The sequence below is a fragment of the Aquarana catesbeiana genome, linkage group LG01 (genome assembly GCF_042186555.1).
Source record: "Aquarana catesbeiana isolate 2022-GZ linkage group LG01, ASM4218655v1, whole genome shotgun sequence".
Taxonomy (NCBI): Eukaryota; Metazoa; Chordata; class Amphibia; order Anura; family Ranidae; genus Aquarana; species Aquarana catesbeiana.
In genome coordinates, this window is record NC_133324.1 from 272360251 (window position 1) to 272379919 (window position 19669).

At 39.6% G+C, this 19669-nt stretch overlaps 1 protein-coding gene across 3 annotated transcripts in view; it reads right to left on the minus strand.

Annotated features, from left to right (window-relative positions):
- Window positions 1-4624: 4624 nt before the first annotated feature.
- ZDHHC8 (zDHHC palmitoyltransferase 8) overlaps window positions 4625-19669 on the minus strand; it is a 175944-nt gene continuing 160899 nt past the window's right edge. For all 3 annotated transcript variants that reach the window (XM_073628570.1, XM_073628562.1, XM_073628580.1), the window contains exon 11: window positions 4625-16505. In XM_073628570.1, the coding sequence (XP_073484671.1) occupies window positions 16325-16505 (181 nt within the window). In that variant the 3' untranslated portion in view covers window positions 4625-16324. The remainder of the gene's footprint in view (window positions 16506-19669) is intronic.

Here is a 19669-nt window from a genome sequence, read left to right on the forward strand (position 1 = left end):
CGACCGAGCAATGGTCAGTTAAAGCGACGCAGTGCTGTATCACAAAAAAAAGCTTGGTCAGGAAGGGAGTAAATCCTTCTGGGGCTGAAGTGGTTAATTACAACACATTTTAGTAAAATTATATAAATTTACCCATGTTAACAATATTAATGTATCAATGAATTAATGTGCCAAAATATGAAAAATGCTTGACATGAAAACCAAAATTGTGTTTTTGTGATAAACTATCAAAACAGAGTTACAGAGCTTCAGAAATGAGCAAAAAGTCTGCAGTTTCCATCATCCAATCATGTGCAAGTAAAAAAATATTTTTCAATTCTTCCTTGCACATGATTGGGTATTCTTTGCAAGCACAGTTGTCCTCTGCAAGTGCAGTTGCTCCAGAGTTTAGTAAATGAGGTGAAGCTTCTCTTTGCAAAGTTGGGGACTCTGGTTGTGAGATCTTTGCACAGCAGATAGTAGGTTAGAATGCCAGCTACAGCTAGGTTGAAGGGCTTCTGCTCTCCCTGTTGGTTCTTTTATTTAACATTATGGAAAACAGCCCATAGTGGGTGGGCAAGAAAAACAGCATTGCATATATTGCAGTGAAACCTCATCAATAATGAACATAGGAAGCTAGGCGTTAAAGTGGTTCTAAAGGCGCAGGTTTTTTTTTTTTTTTTTTTAATGCATTCCTTTCGTAAAGGGCAAAAAACTTCTTTGTGCAGCAGCCCTGGAAACTCTCCCTCCTCATTGGCTGAGACAACAGCAGGAGCCATTGGTTGATCACAGCCAGTGAGCCAATAAGAAGAGAAAGGGGGTAGAGCTGAGCCGCAACTGTGTGTGAATAGACACGCAGAGCAGCAGCTCGGTAGCAAGCCTGCTTGGGTGCCCCAATTGCAACCTGTTTGTTTTGGGGGGAACTCGGCAGAAGGGGGGGGGCTAGACGCACCAGCAGGGGACTCAAGAGGAGGATTGGGGCCGCTCTGTGTAAAACTGCAGCACAAAAATTTATGTTATACTTAACTGCCTTTAATATTTACCTTTAACTATCATACACCACCTGTTATTAAATTCAGTTTTGGATGGACTGGCTCTTATTTACACATACATAAGCAGTGTTTATGATTTAAAAAGTATGTACATGTAGTTACTATCTAGTGTGGCATACTAGTCCTTATGTCCTACTACTTTGAGTAGTAAACAAATGATCTAAAGAAATCACTATCATTCTAAACACTGACCTCACACAAATAAGTATTTGGTCTTGTTTGGATGTGGGCAGCTTTTCAGGCTGCACCATGAATATACGTCCTGCAATAGCCATTGTCAGATTTAGAATCGTAGCATGCACACTATCCAGTCAATATAGGATAAAGTTGTACTAAGCCTGAATTGTACTAAACAAAGCATAAACAGGTGGATGAACAAAACAATTTTCCTTTAAAACAAAAACAAAAAACACACACATTTAATGAAATAGGACAAAAATATCTTGAAGTAACTTACAAATACAGAGAATTTGGTAAGTTAAAAAAGAAAATACAGAAAACAGCAGAAATAATTAATCGGGTTAATTACAGGTACTAAAAAACAAGCCTCCTTCTCTTTAATATGAGAAAAAATAAATACTTTGCTTTAACAGTTAAATTAGCTCATGCAATGCTTTTCTTTTATTTACACATACGCACAACTCATAAGAAACTGCTGCGAGAATTCACATTATGCAACTATTTTTTTTTTTTCCAGTACCCAAAAAAAACTGGGCAACACTTTCTTTCCCGCAGCAGGAAGCTACATCCATTCATGGTGGTGGTCAACTGTGGATGGCAGGGTCATTCCAGCTGGCAACAAGTCTATCAAATGATCATCTCCCACCCATCAAATGGAGACATAAAATCTATAATTGATATTTTATTTTTATATGCTCTCTAGCATCCAATTGCATTGTGATTTCTGCGGTGCTTGATTACATTTGTTATGGTCAATAAAAAAAAAAAATACTAAAACAGCAATGGTCATCTGTAAAAAATGCAAAAGTTTCATACAGGATTAAAAGTGAACAGGAAAAAAGCTGTGACAACTTAAGCATAAGCTTTAAGATCTAAGCAGTTAATTTGTACATTCAATATAGAATTGTTTCAGGCTTATGAGAAATTTCCTACTTATCAACCAAGCAGGCATTTATTCCTTTATTTGGGGACCCTTTTTTTCCAATTATTGTGGGCAACGGCAATGGTAACAGTTTGTTTCACAGAAAAATGTAATCACCAAGGTAGGAAAAATCAACCCAAACAACATGGCTCAAGTAAGATGCGATTTTGCAAAAATACCTATTCAAACAATATGGTTCCAGTTAGTTGGGCTATTTTTTGTGTCGGTTATATAATACATGAAAGCAACAAGGTATACCCAAGGAAACCCATACATTACATTCACACAAACTATAAAATAGACCTATACTCAAGAGACCAGGTGCCAAGGCTAAATATAATAACAAGGAGCATCGGAGTTCAGAACGGCCACCCCACAAGAGAAACCATAAGCCCAGAAATGAAATAAGACTAGAGCAGCATTTTCTGCAAGAAAGAAAGTATTTCAGACCTTTGATTCCTACCTTTTCAAGAAACATTGTTAAAGCAACCCTGTCATGGTAAAAGAAAATTCATAAAAGGAAGGTACCCTGCAAGAGAAGAGCCATTATACTTACCTCTCCAGCAGCTCGTGTCTTCTAACTTCCTTATGGTTTATTTCTGCAGCTCAGTTCATTCAGAATTCAACATTTCCGTGAGTGTTCCCACCATGCACTGTGGTTCCTTCCTCCAAATGCTATGTCACTACAGAAACAAAAGGAGGAAATGTAGGAGACTGGGTTGTCAGAGGTGAAATCTCTTCTTTCAGCTCACTTTAAGGGTCAGTTCACACCATAATTTCTGTGCTCTAGACGAGTTTCTGCGTGTGCTTTTTTGATGCATTCCAGTGCATTTTTCCTCTTTTGTTCCTTCATTTTAATTCAGGACATGCGTGTTTTCCGGTGCATTTTTTATGCATTTTCATGTTCTACTTTTGTTACCTGCACTGGAACGAACTACACTGGTGTGAACTAGGACCATTGAAATACATAGAAATCACTGCTCATGCGTTTATTACTTTGCGATTACTTAAAGTGGCGTTCCACCCACTTTTACAATTCTTCAGCATCCCTCACTAAACTGTGCACTGTAAACAAATTGGATATTTTTTTTTTTTTTTTCTCAGCACTGACTGTATATATGCTGTATTCATTTTTCACTTCCTCCTCCCTGGCCGCGGCCCATCGCATCATTTCCTGTTTGCAATGCCTTCTGGGAAGGGGCGGCAACTTCTTCTGACACTGCCGTTGCTATGGAAACCTGACCTGAAACCTATTACACTGCTTGTGCTGCACTGAGCATGTGCGAGATCTGCAAGGATGAGATCCAGGAATAAATACAGTCTGGCTTCAGATGCCCAGACTTAAGATGGCCACGGCCTGCTGTAAGTTTATAAAATAACAAACTACTGCTATAAACTAACAAAACAGACCTTAGTTTACAGACTAACTTTACAAGAATACATTAAGCTTGTGTATTATAGGGGTATTTGTATTTAAAAAGTATAATTTCGGCCGGAACACCACTTTAAAGCCTCCACTGCCACATTTGGCACTTTTTGTGGGGGAGTGGGTACCTGCTTCCACTTCTGGGCAAGATGCCATCGGCGAGCAGGACCATTCAGAAAGCGCAGTGAAACCCGTGCATGCGCAGTAGCAAACCGACTGATGCCTGAAGGCTGGCGCCTGCACCCGAAGCCGATTGACAAATCAGATCAGGAGAGGACATTGCAGGATCCCTGGACAGGTAAGTGTCCATGTATTAAAAGGCAGCAGCTACAGTATTTGTAGACTTATTGCTGACTTTTTTTTTTTTTTACAGACTGGAGCTTCTCTTTATGATAAAGTTATCACCAAATAAACAAGACCGTGTGATGTTCTCTGGTCTATAAGAGCTATATAGGCACAAGAGCTGAAGTAAGTAATTAAGATTATTTTACTCGGACAGGGCTGATTAAACAGAATTTGTAAAATCTGAGTGCAGGCCCATTTGAAGAACTGCAGGAGAAAAGTATATGCATTTCCTATAACATTTGAATACAATAAATTTTCTCTAATTCTTGTACCAACAGGACATTGTTTAAATTAGGATCTGACCATGAAAATAACTGGTTACAGCCAATTATAAATAGATTCGAACCACTTTTACAAGATTCCAGATAAAAGTGTAGGTAGATCAACTTGCAACAAGGGGAAGAGGAGAAGTTGCCCATAACAACCAATTATGTTTTCATAAAGACAAAAGCAAACATCTGATTGCTTGCTATGGGTGTCACTGTTTTATGATATCCGATGAATGTTTGCATATCTGTATTATAAATATGGCAGGTGAGAATTTGGTAAACCTAAAAGCATTGTCACTAATATTTTAAAATGCATCTACACACAAAAGAAAAAAATAATTAAGGTTTACAAAATAAAAAAGATCAATCTTACGAAACACATTTGTTATAATTTTTAGCCTTTTCCTCCTTTAAAACAGGTATCAATATGAGAGTACAGTATAAAGAAATAGACAAAAATAATAGGGGCATTTATTAAACAGTTACAGTCAGAAATTACTTCATATAAATTTACATATTTTGGGGTACCAGGCAAACACAGACATTTTCAGATGCTTGGCAGACATTTACAGACATAACAGAAATAGCTGATTAAAAGACCTAAAAGGGCAAATGGCAAAGAGCCAACATCTTGAACCAGTTTACATAAGTAATATTAGGAACGCGTGACAGTGATAAATATTGATTGTATTGTATAAGGTGTGGTGTTTTTCACCATTACAGAGCTGTGATAATTTATATACAATTACTACACTATCAATACACTCTCAACAACAATGAAGGGATACATTGCACTTTTCCAGAAAACCTAATAAAATGATTGCACCTTGTGTAGGTGCAAAATACCTACAGGTTAATGTTGATTTAATCAGCCCTGAAAGAAATGTAGAAAATGTCACTGTGGACTTCTTTTAGAAGATGCTAAAGGCCTGCTATGCTGTTCAAGTTACTTGTTGACCTACGACAAGAAAACAGGTCAGTAGTTCTGACCTCAGTTATTACACACTAGCTCAATGTCAGACAATGCATAATCAAGATTAAAGATCAGCATGACAGGTTCACTTTAAAGCAGATTCAATAAAAGGGCTCCCAAAGATGCTGAAATAATTCCCTTCTCCCATCAGAAAATAAAGTTGTTCTTTCACTGGTTGCTATGAGCTGCAGATCACTTTTCAAGGTCGCATTAGGCCAAATTGTTTAGTAGATCAAAGAAAAATGCTTAAAATGCAGTAATATTAGCCAATTATCAATGGTCCTGATTTACCTTAGGCCACTTTCACACGGGTATCATCTCTGTTTAGTCACGTTCTTGCTAAGAAAAAAACAGATTCCATTTACATCAGTTTTTTATCAGTTTACATCCATTTTTCGTCCACTTCCGTTCTTAAATGGAACAAAAATGCAGACTTGTTTGGTTTAAAAAAAACAGACCTCAATAGATGAAAAACTGTTGTAAATGGACATCTATTTACATATGTCTGCCATTAGGAATGCATTGCTGTCCTTTTCCTCATCCAACAGATGGATGAAAAACAGACAGACTGAACGCCACGTGAAAGGGGCCTAAGGAAAATCTGTTTTAGCCTAGATTCACACTATAGTGATCTCAGACATCGCATGTGATTCGCACCTGCTGCTTATCACATGCGATGCCTGAGCAATGAGAGTTCAGCCATACAGTTTGTATGGCTGAACTCGCATTGGATTTGCACAGAAAAAAGGTGCAGGGACTCGTTTTTCCCTGCACTGGAATCGGATCGCATGGGTGTTCTCACCCATGGAATCCGATTCCTGTACGAATCCACAGTTTGCACTGTGATCTGTGAACAGTTCTGGGTGTGTCATTAACAATGTATTGACACCCACAGCGGTTCGCAGAGGGCATTGTGAACTGCCTGCGGGAGAGAAGCGATGTGGGAACCGGCGCTGGAAAGGCACTAGTCTGAACCTAGGCTTAAAGTGGTTGTAAAGGCTTCAGTTTTTATTTTTAACCTTAATGCATTCTCTGCAATAAAGGTATAAAATCTTTTTGTGCAGCTCTTCCCTTAACTCCCCCTTATACTTACCTGAGCCCGAAAGCAGGAAGCAGCGCCAAGTCACACTGGTTGTGTCACCAGACATACACAGTGCAGCTCAGGATCAAGCTCACACTTGTGCCAACATAGTAAGTAACTTCTCTTGGTGGCACACCGAGAAGAGTAAGAGCCCGGGGACCAAAACCATTGCACAGAGCTAGTAAGCATGACATGTTTGTTAAAAAAAAAAAAAAGCCTTTACAAATCACTTAAATTTTAAAGTGTATTTACACTTTTGCAGCCATATTAGGATAACACCTACTTTATTTTTTGTAACATGTGCCTATTCAAATAGCATAACTTAAAAATATTAAAAAATTACAGCTTGTGTACAGTCCCTGACAAAAGTCTTGTCGCTTGTGTACAAATTGACCTGAAGTGCCGCTAAAATATATTTCTAATCAAGATTTTGTTACAAGAAATGGGTCATTTTAATCCCAACAGCTTTTGTAATAATCTTTCAGTGCAAAACGAAACTGACAAAAAGTATTCTAATATTCACAGCTTGGTAAAGCCCATTGAGTCAATTTTTGCCAAGACATAAGTGTTGTCGCCTTGTTATATGAGCTTCACCTGTGACTAATAATGGATCAATTAGGTCTCAGGTGTGTATAAAAAGACCACCAGTACACTAGACCTTCTCAACTGCAACTAGACTTCTGCAAACATGCCTAAGATTCACCCGGAGACTAAAGTGTTGATTATCAAGAGGCTGAAGACCAGATCCACTGCTGATGTAGCAGACACCTTCAATGTGTCTCAGCGTCAAGTTCAGAGGATAAAAAAAAGATTTGAAGAGACTGGAGACGTTTTGGACAAGGCCAGGTCAGGCCGACCCCGCAAGACAACTGCTCGAGAGGACCGTTTGTTGGTTCGAAAATCCAAGGCCAGGCCATTTTCCACTGCAGCAGAGCTCCAGGAGACCTGGTTACCTGAAGTCCCTGTGTCAACCAGAACAGTTTGTCGGATTCTGTCTCGAAATGGCCTCCATGGTCGAATCAGTGCCCATAAGCCAGCACTAAACAAAAGACAATTAAAAAACCGTGTGGCATTTGCCAAGGGCCACAGCCTGCTAAAAGGATGGACTCTGGAAAAGTGGCAGAAGGTGGATTTTTCAGATGAATCTTCTGTTGAATTACACCACAGTCGCCGCAAATATTGCAGGAGACCTACTGGAACCTGCATGGAGCTGAGATTTACCCAGAAAACAGTGAAGTTTGGTGGAGGCAAAATCATGGTCTGGGGTTACATCCAGTATGGGGGTGTGCGAGGGATTTGCAGGGTGGAAGGCAACATCACTAGTCTAAAATACCAAGAAATCTTAGCTACCTCTTATATTCCCAACCATAAAAAAGGCCAAATTTTGCAGGAGGATGGTGCTCCATCGCATACTTCCATCTCCACATCAAAGTTCCTTAAGGCAAAGAAGATCAAGATGCTCCAGGATTGGCCAGCCCAGTCACCAGACATGAACATCATTGAGCATATGTGGTGTAGGATGAAAGATGAAGCATGGAAGACGAAACCAAAGAATATTGATGAACTCTGGGAGGCATGCAAGACTGTTTTCTTTGCTATTCCTGATGATTTCATCAATAAATTGTATGAATCCTTGCCAAACCGCATGGATGCTGTCCTTCAAGCTCATGGAAGTCATACAATATATTAAATTTGGATCTCACAGCGCCACTACTTAATTTGCTGACATATTTTTGGATTTTCAGTAAAGTTGTTCAATTTCTGTATAGGCGACAAAACTTTTGTCTTGCCAAAATTTGACCTGTCTGTCTTATTAAATGATAAATCTTTTTTCAGTGAAACTAATTTATTTCAGTGCAATAAACATCATTTGGGAGGGCTTTAGCTTTTCATATGAGCTATTTCTAACACCAATTGATTAATTAAAAGTCAGGTTAATAGCAGGAGTTTCTACAAAACAGAGAAGCGACAAGACTTTTGTCAGGGACTGTATTTTAGATGCTCTATTATGGACCCTCTAGCATGGAGAAAACCTACATAGTTCTCTTTGTTTAGGAGGGGGCTGGATAGTGTGTTTGTACTCTTTAACCCTGTCTGTATTGTATGTTAATGAAGACAGACTGAGGACAGACGCACTCCGACATTGTTCAAAAAACTTTGCAGTCAGCCATGACACCTTCTGCTGAGAAACTTCTAAGGTAAGGAAAAAAATAAATAAAAATTATGCATGCTGTATGAATGGGAACACATCATATAATGGGGTTTTCTCAAATTTGGCTGTAAATGTAGAAATATGCTTTAAGATTTGTATTTATGATTGTTTAAGATGCCATTCGGGTCTTGTCTTCATCAGGCTGCTGTCCAGTACAGCCAGAGTGCACCCACCCCTCCTACTGTTTAACCGCTGCAGGGTGGCCCGGGTGCGCAAAATCACATACCTGTACGTGATTTCTTGCGCGCGGTTTAGGGGGCGTGCGCGCCGCTCCCACTGTTATTGGACACAGTGAGAGCCAATCAGCGGGTCCGGCAGCCCCTGCAACCCCCCGATCGTTCACAGGAGAGAGGGATCAGCGGTGTACCAATGTAAACAAAGCACACCGCTGATCTGTCAGGGAGGAAAAGCTAGGCTGAATCACCATCTCTCTTTTCCTCCAGTGAATTTCCAACCCCCCACCACACAGTTAGAAACACCTCTCAGGGAACACATTTAACCCCTTGATCATCCCCTAGTGTTAACCCCTTCCCTGCCAGTGCCATTTATTATAGCACTGATCACTGTATTGGTGTCACTAGTCACCAAAGTATCACTTAGGGTCAGAATTTTCTGCCACAATGTCGCAGTTCTGCTTAAATCGCAGATCGCTGCCATTACTAGTAAAAAAAAAAAAAAAAAAAAAAAAAAAAAAAAAGTCCTTAAAGCTATCCTATAGTGTGTAGATGCTATAACTTTTGCGCAAACCAACCAATATACGCTTATTGGGATTTTTTTTACCAAAAATATGTAGTAGAATACATATTGGCCTAAATAGATGAAGAAATTAGCTTTTTTTACATTTTCTTTTTGGATATGTATTATAGCAGAAATTAAAAAATATTGCTTTTTTCTTTTCAATATTGTTGGTCTTTTTTTGTTTATAGCGCAAAAAATAAAAAAACGCAGGTGATCAAATACCACCAAAAAAAAAGCTCTATTTGTGGGGGAAAAAAAAGTGACGCAGTGCCGCAACGCAAAAAATGGCCTGGTCAGAAAACCTCCCAAGGGTTGAAGTGGTTAAAGGGTTCATTAGCCCCATCACGTGCTTGGCTGTTTGGCCAAGTACAGTGCTGAACATCTGAATTCGAACATTCCTTTTTATGCATGTTGCGCTTTACTCATTAAAACAAGTTGAGTACAGCAGGCATTGTCGTTTTGACTTCTTCCTAAAGGGGTTGTAAACCTACGTGTTTTTTCACCTTAATGCATCCTATGCATTAAGGTGAAAAACCGCCTGGCAGTGACTGGCCCCCCAGCGCCCCTGTTTTGCTTACCTGAGCCCTGGAACTTGACCCAAGGGGACGCGCTGTCTCTCTGCCCGGGGTTCTCGGCTCTTGATTGGATAGACTGATACCAGCGCAGCCATTGGCTCCCACTGCTGTATATCAAATCCAATGATGCGGGCGCCGGGGGCGGGGCCGAGTTCTGCATTCGGCCTCTATGGACTCCGAATGCTGGACTTGGGAGCGTGCCCGCAAGGTAACCCCCCCAGAAAGCGCTTCTCCTAGGGGGTTATCTGATGTGGTGAGGATCCGCGAGAGCCAAGGGAGCCCAGAAGAGCAGGTTCGGGGGCCGCTCTGTGCAAAACGAGCTGCACAGTGGAGGTAAGTAGGATATGTTTGTTATTTAAAAAAAATAAAATAAAAAACCTTTAGTGTCACTTTAAGAGACTACCGATTCGAAGACCAAACTGCCTTAAAGTGCAGGCAAACATGCACAGCAGTCATGAGCATGTTTTTTCCACTTCTTTATATACCCATTAGTGCTCCCCATTGTTTCTAAAGCCCAGGCACATTTACTATGCAAATATTCAGTTTCTGAAGTTGCACTTCATCCACCCCTACTTGCCTATCCTCATGAAGGATAGCCTCAGTGATTAGGCCAGGGCCAAGAGTGATTTAAGCAACTACAGTCATTGAGGTTGATATACTAAAGGCAAATATGTGCACTGCTCTAGATCATAGGAGACACTCTGCTGATTTCTTGAATTCAACCACGTACAAGCAAAAATGCGTTTATTTTTTATTTTTTTTTTTTTTCCTTGCATGTGATTGGGTATTCTTTGCAAAGGAAAAGCTTTACCTCATTTACTAAGCTCTGGAGCAAGTGTACTTACAGTGCATTTGTCTTTAGTAAATCAACTTCATTATCTGTTTAGTAGACATCCCTAGTCTATGGGGCTTCTGGAGAGAACTATTCGGTCTCTTGCAAGCATCTTAGGTGAACTCAAATTCACTTTATAACTTATGAAAACTGACTGGTTGCTAGTGTTTGTTGCACTGCTGCTTAACAAATAAACCCCTGAAACTAAGGCTGGCTATACACAGTGCAAATTTCTTTCCTGCAACCACAGGGTTGCAGGAAAGAAATTTGCACGGTTCCCCCACCAATATGGACAGTGCTGACAGGAAATCCCTCCTGCCGAGCAATTGTCTGCTCCCAGCGGGGGCGGTCCCCCACCCGTCTATAGCAGCCTCTAGTGATAATTGTAAAGCCGCGTACACACGAGCAGAATGTCCAACAGAAAAAGTCCAACGGAAGCTTTTCATCGTCTATTCCGATCGTGTGTATGCCTCATCTGACTTTTTTTTTTTCGAAAATTCTGATGGACCTAGAAATAGAACATGTTCTAAATATTTCCGATGGAACCAATTCCTATTGGTAAAACCGCTAGTCTGTATGCTGTTCCGACGGACCAAAAACGAGGCATGCTCTGATGCAAGTACGAGACGGAAGTTATTGGCTACTGACTATTGAACTTTCTTTTTTCCAGTCCCGTCGTAAGTGTTGTACGTCACCGCGTTCTTGACGGTCGGACTTTGGTTTGACCGCGTGTAGGCAAGAGCGCTTGAATGGAATTCCATCGGAGAAACCTTCGGAATGTATTCCAACGGCAAAACCAGTCATGTGTACGCGGCATAAGAGAATCCGGCAGCCTGGTGGTTGTACCCAAGTTGATCAATTAGGTACATTCAGCCTGCGCATTAACGGTTCGAATTTCGGTCGGTTGCTGCTGAACCTGCCGAGATTTAAACCGTGTATGGCTGGCCTAAGATTTCCAAATCGTTCTAAAGGTTTGGCTTTCCGTTAAAATTTAGTGACGTGGCCAATATTTATATTACAGGTCAGTGTAAGACCAGTGAAGTTATGATGTTCACTAGAAGGTATAAAATGAAAACAGGAAGTTCAGGAATCCTAATAATGGTCTGGTGTGTATATATAAAGTTGCTAGCAGCAGGAAGGAGGTAGAAATGCTAAAACATAGATCCATTGTGAGACTTTACATGGACCTTATTGCAAATAGGAAAGGTAAATCTCCAGTAATTATTCAAAAACTATGAAAAGTAAAGTTTCTAGTATCTATACAGTGTTTAAAGCTGAAGTTTAGTTTTTTCCCTTGGTATACTGCACCAGAGACATAACTTGCCTCTGATGAAGTGTCCTACATTTTCTGCTGACCGCTTATTGTAGAAGTCCTCCTCTGACTGCAGTTGGATTTTTCCTAGAAGCTCTGAACTCCTGGGTTAAGAGCGGTATCTGTGAAAGCTTCCGAACACCAACCTTCCCCTCCCTCCCCCTCATCCATTTAGAAAATATTTTGCACTGTTTTTTACAGAATGCAACACATTCTGTGAGTAGAGGAGGAACCCTGTCATTCATCTGACCCCCCCCCCCCCCTCCCCAAATGTGTTGCATTCTGTGAAAACAGTGCAAGGAGTAGTTTTCTAAATGGAGGAGGAAAGGGGAGGGTAGGCCTTGGGAGACTTTTGCAACCGCAGCTATTAACCCATGTACTGCCAGAAGCTCCAAGAAAGATCTGACATCAGTGATGGGGAGGATTTCTACAATAGGAAAAAGCCAGCAGGACGTTGGACACCCTTCATTCCCTCATGCATTATACCAAAAAAAAAGTTTTAACTGAACTTCAGGTTTTAATAACAAAAAGTAAGAATATTGAATGCATATACATTGCAGTAAATAAAAGTTTCTCTTTTTTTTTTTACCAAGGAGTAATTTAAAAGAGAAACTGTCAATATAGAAATATCACATCTGCTACTGCTGGCTTGAAGCTGAAAGCCTCATTGCTGTCTTCTCTATCTTTCACTACTTAAGCTGGCCATACATGGCTCAAATTAAAAAAAAAAAAAAATGGAAAGAGCCAAGTGGAAAGATGTTGGCCAAACAATGACTGCATCCTGGCAGTTTTTGTTTTGCAAGCAGTCTGTCGAGAGAAATCTATGCATGTATGGCTAACCTTAGTGTCATTCCCCTAAACAAGCAAGTCAGAGAGTCTCCAAGGGTTTGTGCGTTACTGAAAAAATATAAACGTTAACACAGAATACCCTCTTCACCCCACCCCCTGTATTTACTACCAGGGCTACCAAGATGTCTGAGCTCCCACAGCCAGTCAAGCAATTTGTGCTCTTCTGTGAAGCATTTCCGGCATGGACCAGATTTATTCTGATTGGTCAGCGTCCTCACAGTGATGGCACTGACCATCACTAAATTTCTCTGGTCCTTCCTGGTAGTGCTGATGGAGAAAAGTGGGGATTTCAAATCCCTGGACCGCTGGGCCACTGTCAGCTTGGCAACCCCGGAGATAAGTGCAGCAGTGATGGGGGGTTGGGGAGTCAAGCGTCAGTTCACCTTTACAGAAAAATTGTAATGGTAAACTAACCCTTTAAGGAAATATAGGGATAATGGAACTTCCAGCTTAAGAAGTCAATAACGTTTTTCATACTTTTATCTTTTTTATCTTAACAAGTTTACTTGAGCGCCCCCCCTTTAACAGCAGCACATTGCAGTAACTGGTGCCAATACACCATCTTTGGTGCACTGCAGTGTTATTAAATTTGAATAGCAACCCATTACACTATTACTGCAACTCACATGGTGGGTCATTTCTGATATTTGAGCCAGGTTTGTGAATTGGCTACCTAACTGAAATGCATGATCATGCACTGCAATGGCCCAAGAAAAGTGAAGGGGGCCTCAGATTGGAGACCGCTATCTTGTAACTCAATCAACACCAATAATTAACCTAGCCATTTACTGGGAACTGGGCACTGCAACAGTGATCTATTCTCTAATGAATTAAAAGTATGCTTCTTACAATATAAGACAATCCATCTTGCTGTGTTTTGCACTTATAAAGTCTTTAATACTACACTACAACAAAATAAAAAATAAAAAAATAAAAAAGGAGACTTTGGTTCAGTGAGAAGCAAGCACATCAGGCTTACCTGTATGGTCGGAACTACCCAATCCACTGTCCAAGTCCTCAGGACCTTTAGCCAACTTTTCGTTTTTGCTATAATACAGAATTCCCCTAAGGCTTGTACAAGTAAATATCTAATACTGGTATAAGAGAGGTGTATTCTGTGATTCCCACTAATCACAGCGGGACTTGTAGCCAGATTGGGACCATACTAAAAAAAAAAAAGTACCACTTACACTGTGTATGCACTTCCCTTAGACCCCCAGATAGTCTTTATTTCAATTTCAAGTCGTTCCTTAGCAGCTCCATTCTCTGTTCCACACCTACCCCATCCATTCAATAATCTGTATAAAAAGCTTGGTGAAAACATTGATTAGAAAGTGTCTGTGCATTTATCCAAAATATTTGCAGTTTAATACAGCCTGCTGCAAAAAAAATTTAATGTAACAGCCTGAAAATAAAATATGAGCTACCAAGAAAAATTGTGACACCTCTTTTCCAATTTTTTTTAAATTTTCTTATCTACCTCAAAATAGTCCAATTTCAAAAACCTGTTACACCCTTATGAGAATAAGACAAACAAATATAGTAAATGCAGAATATTTCCTTCATTAAAATAAATAAGAAAAAAGGTCATGTAAAACAGAAGGGGGAAAAAAATGGAGCAAAGCATTATAATTAAGTCTCAGTTTTCATTTGATAACCTGAACCAGGAAAAAAACAGACATGAATGCTTACTTGCTGCTATGTGCTATAGCTCCATTTATTTGCGCAACAAAGGGCAATACTACCCCGATGAAGCCCTAACCTTCTAAAAAAAATAATAAAAATAAATAAAAAAAATAACAGTTTAGAATATCCATGTTGGTAGGGACACAAAGCATACATTAAAATGTTTTTAAAAAGAGTAAATATAACAAATATAATTTCTGCTCAATGTTCATAAATAGTTTGTTAGGAGATTTTTTTCATAGATCGGAAATTGAGGACTTCTCTTTCCAAATGGTACTTTGACTGTAAATCGTGCTTCAGCATATTTTTACTTCTGTTTGCTCTTCAACTTCTTCATCCTCTGTTACTTGGAAGTAACAACTGACCTTGTTAATCTCCTTGATAAATAGCAATATGGTAAAAATATTTATGTTTGAGTGTTGCTCTGACTTAGCAAGAATTTGATTCACTACATTGGCAAGTAGAGGAGCAGCCCACTATGAAAATTAGCAGTCGCACAGCACCACGTTGCTTTACCCCTTGTTTCAGAGGTGATGGTTAAGGCAGGATAACATCTGCATGTATTATAACACTGATGTACCACGGCAACGGAGCAAAAAAAAAAAAACCCCCAAAAAAAAAACAAAACAAACAAACACTATGCACACACGCACTCACACAAAATAACTTGTTTGCAAGAGTTCATATATAAAATAAATGTAAAATTTACAAACTGCTCCTGAATAAAAAATATGCTGCAGTTTCACAGATTGTTTGTGTTGTATTTTCTTGCTCTAATACTTAAATATACAAATGAAACCCTTGTTACTGGCAATACATGACATAGGTAAACCATAAAAATTATCTGTAAAATATCTGTAAATAAATATTTACCAAAGCTTTTATTTTTTTGGTGGACAGGTTGTACAAAAACAGACAAAGCTGTATTATGGGATAATTTAGCAGTCAGCCTCTGAATGCATGAAGTAGTAATATCATGATGCCATCATATTACTACTTTACCCTCAAAATGGCTACTGCCAATAGGTGCCTGTGGATTTAAAGGAAGCACTACCAATGGCGGTTTAGCAGGGTAAGGTGATTATTATGCTCACCTGTGGCAGCATTACGATCCTTCTGTCTCACGCATTGATGCAGCACTTAGTTATGTTAGCCTGCCACTCTTATCACCTGTTTTTTTCCTATAGAGGTCTTCAAGATATACAGTTACTGCAAGCATAGGATGCTGTAGGGTGAAGAGAACCAGAAAGCATGGAGATAAGCAATACTGACACCATCCGCACCCTACCGCAACAGGCTTCATTTAGTAACTGGATGAAAATTGAGTGCACACTATTCTGCCGATTTTTGAGTGATATACCTTCCACAACAAAACAGTATATTGTACTGCATAATCCCCTGAAATAACAGTTTTTCAAGCACATGCATTCATACACACACACCATGGTCAATATCTGACAAATAAACAGAACACTCGGGGCAGTTTTTTGTCTTGATCCATAGATTTTAGGAAATCTTTCATTAATGTTATTCTTTCACTCTGCTCCATTACTAACAAGCCCTGCAAATCAGAAAAAAACTAAAATAACTTTAAATAAAAAAAATTAAAAAAAATAAAACAGTTGTCCCACTCTTCTCACATCACAAGTTTAAAACATTTCTTCCATGTTTGACAGACATACGTACAATGGCTTAATTTTTGTTTTTTTCCTCCAAATTTGACCAAAGTCTTCTTTTTAATAACCATTGTTTTCATAATCTGACGTCCTTCATCAGTCACATTTAAAGCTCCCATTGACCGTTTAAGAATGCTCTCCTTCGTTTAAGTCTTCGGAACGGTCAGAAAATATGCCTTGTATATTAATAGTTTATCACCTTCAGGCATGTCAAGTGCTACACGGATATTTCATATGTAGTGCCTCCAACTCCTGTTACCTTCTTAACACTAGAATGCCTGGAAGGACTCACTGTGTTGGTGCTTTGTGAGCTTGATGTAGATCCCAGCCGACACTCAGGCCTTGATAATCCCTTTGGCTGTCCATTTATCTTACTATGAGGCATCTTCAGGTCCTCCCTAGAGAGAAGAGAAGATTATTAAATAGTATTTATTCAAATAAGGAAAATGACTGAAACTCTCCACTTTTTTCCCATGCAAAATACCTAAATCTGGAAAATAAACCTTTACAAGGATATACATTCATATTTAATTAGCAAACGCGTGCCTGGTCACGTTAAATGTTTTTGGCCTTGGACTATTTCATTACACACTGATATGCACCACTTTCTAATCATAAAATATTTTAGCCGAATGCCCATTATTTGGTCAAGTTGATTCATCTATTATGGTGGGCAGAAAAAACATATGCCAATAGTGAATAAGGGAAGTGAAGACTGGGAGGGAGAAAGACACATACACGAGCTGCAGCTGCTCATGAAGTGTGGATGAAAGAAAAGGGGGAAGACTAGCAACTGATTGTGGAGCAGAGGTGGGTGCAAGAGAAGGCAAAATAACAACCAAGTGGGGACAAGTAAGAGAAAAGAAGAAACTCATGAGAAACTGATCACACAAAAAAGGAGGAAAGAGAAGAAGAGCAGCAGCGGACTGATTAACTTTAAAAAAGAAAAAGGAAGGAAGTAGAGCATGGGCTGAAAAACAACCAGATACAGTAAGGAGAGGGAGAGGGAGAGTGGAATCAGGCCATAGACAGGTAAAATAGGAAGGTGGTATCTGAGCATGACCCAAGGAGGTGAGGGCTAAGACAATGAGGATTGTTGCTGGGGGTAGGCAAGCACAGTGGGAGCTAATCATGGACATGGATGAGAAGAGGCTGAGCAAGACCTGGCCCTTGTAGAGGAGTGAAGTAGAGAGAGAAGTAGAGAGAAGTAGAGAGAGACGTGGAGAGAGAAGTAGAGAGAGAAGTGACAGATAATTGCAGCCCACTAGGAGAGAATGCAGAGCAGGGACTGTTCATGGGCCAATGAGAGAGGTCAGGGAAGGAGCTAAACATTATTTAGGTGAAGGGAAAAAAGAGTACAAACCTAATTGAGAAGCACAGATTGAGTAGATAGCTTGGGAGCTTATCCTAGGTCAAAAAGAGAGGGGGGTGGCATCCGATTGTGGATTTTTAGGAGAGTAAGCAATGCAGGAGTCAAATCTAGGGGATGTGTTGAAGAAGTTGATCATGGCTAGGAGGTGCAGTTCACTAAAATCCATAGCATTCTCCATCCTCCATCTACATATTTCAGTGCCCCTCCAAGGTAGGACAGGGTATATTCAGCTGACCAAAATGTTAAATCGAAATTGTGGCATAGATGGACAGATGAACAAAGTTTGCGCATGCTGTGCTGTTCCATGATATAGTACTAATGAAGTAAAGAAAATTCACTCAGGGCTGGTTCACTCTTGTGCAGAGCGCTGCGTGTTTCTGTACAATGGCTGTGTGCCCAGTTCAACACTTCCACACTCCGGGGCAGAGGAGTGCAGGAAACTGCAACACATTTGCATTTTTCTGCATCGCTCTGCAGCTACATATGTCTCCCTGTGTTTCTATGCACAGTAGATGAGCTGCAGTGTATAGGAATTAATGGAATGTCAAGTTTAGAAAAAAAAAAGGGGGGGGGGGGGGAGACAGTGTCTTGTGTTGTAAAAACGCAAAGCACTATCCCCCAATCACTGCCCGAAAAGAAAAAACGAATAGGGTAGTGTATACCCTGCAAAGAATTGTATGAAAATTCCCCTCAATTAACCAATCATGTGAAAAGCAAATTTCTGTTAACTCTGAATACCCAAACATCTGCAGAGATTTTTGACAAAATTGGACAAGTGAAGTGAATATTCCCACAATTATTTGATGGATCCACAATTTTTTTTAGTCCATCGGCCAAGCATCTTTCAATACTGTCCTCAATTGCAACCAGTAGTCATTGTTTTTGGAATATTCACACCCCATACACTAAGCTAAATCACAGGGATGCGATTGTTAAACTTGAGCACAAATTTGAGAACCAATACAGTATCTGTAGCATAAAGGAGACCTTCCTCAACACTGACAAATCTACACTTAATACTTCAAATTAAAACGTGAAATGCAGTGTGCCGATGCCGTCAAACAGTCAGGCAAATGCAAACTGTTAATCATCCCCAACGTTCTTTGCTTGGGAAATGCCACGGCATTATGTAACTGTGTCTTTGATATGGACAAAGAGGCAAATACTCTAAATGCAATCTTTTAATGCAAGCTAGGAATTATTGGCATAGTAAATGCCACAGTATATGTTGATATTACTAGTTCTATATGTGCATAGATGTACAGTGGATATAAAACATCTACACACCCCTGTTAAAATGTCAGGTTTCTGTGATGTAAAAAAAATTAGACAAAGATAAATCATTTTAGAACTTTTTCCACCTTTTATGTGACCTATAGACTGTACAACTCAATTGAAAAACAAACTGAAATCTTAAATAATGTGGCTGCATAAGTGTGCACACCCTCTTATAACTGGGGATGTAGCTGTGTTCAGAATTAAGCAATCACATTTAAACTCATGTTAAATAGGAGTCAGTACACCTGCCATCATTTAAAGTGCCTCTGATTAACCACAAATAAAGTTTAGCTGTTCTAGTAGGTCTTTCCTGACATTTTCTTAGTCGCATCCTACAGCAAAAGCCATGGTCCACAGAGAGCTTCCAAAGCATCAGAGGAATCTCATTGTTAAAAGGTATCAGTCAGGAGAAGGGTACAAAAGAATTTTCAAGGCATTAGATATATCATGGAACACAGTGAAGACGGTTATCATCAAGTGGAGAAAATATGGCACAACAGTGACATTACTAGGAACTGGACGTCCTTTCAAAATTGATGAAGATGAGAAGAAAATTGGTCAGGGAGGCTGCCAAGAGGCCTACAGCAACATTAACCGGTTCAATACAGGGCAATTTTACCCCCTTCCTTCCCAGGCCAATTTTTAGTTTTCAGCGCTGTCACACTTTAAACGTCAATTGCGCGGTCGTGCGACGTTGTACCCAAAAAAAATTGACGTCCTTTTTTCACCACAAATAGAGCTTTCTTTTGGTGGTATTTGATCGCCTCTGCGGTTTTTATTTTTTGCGCTATAAACAAAAGAAGAGCGACAATTTTGAAAAAAAACACAATATTTTTTACTTTTTGCTATAAAAAATATCCCAATTTTTTTTTTAAAAAACAAATTTTTTCCTCAGTTTCGGCCGATACGTAT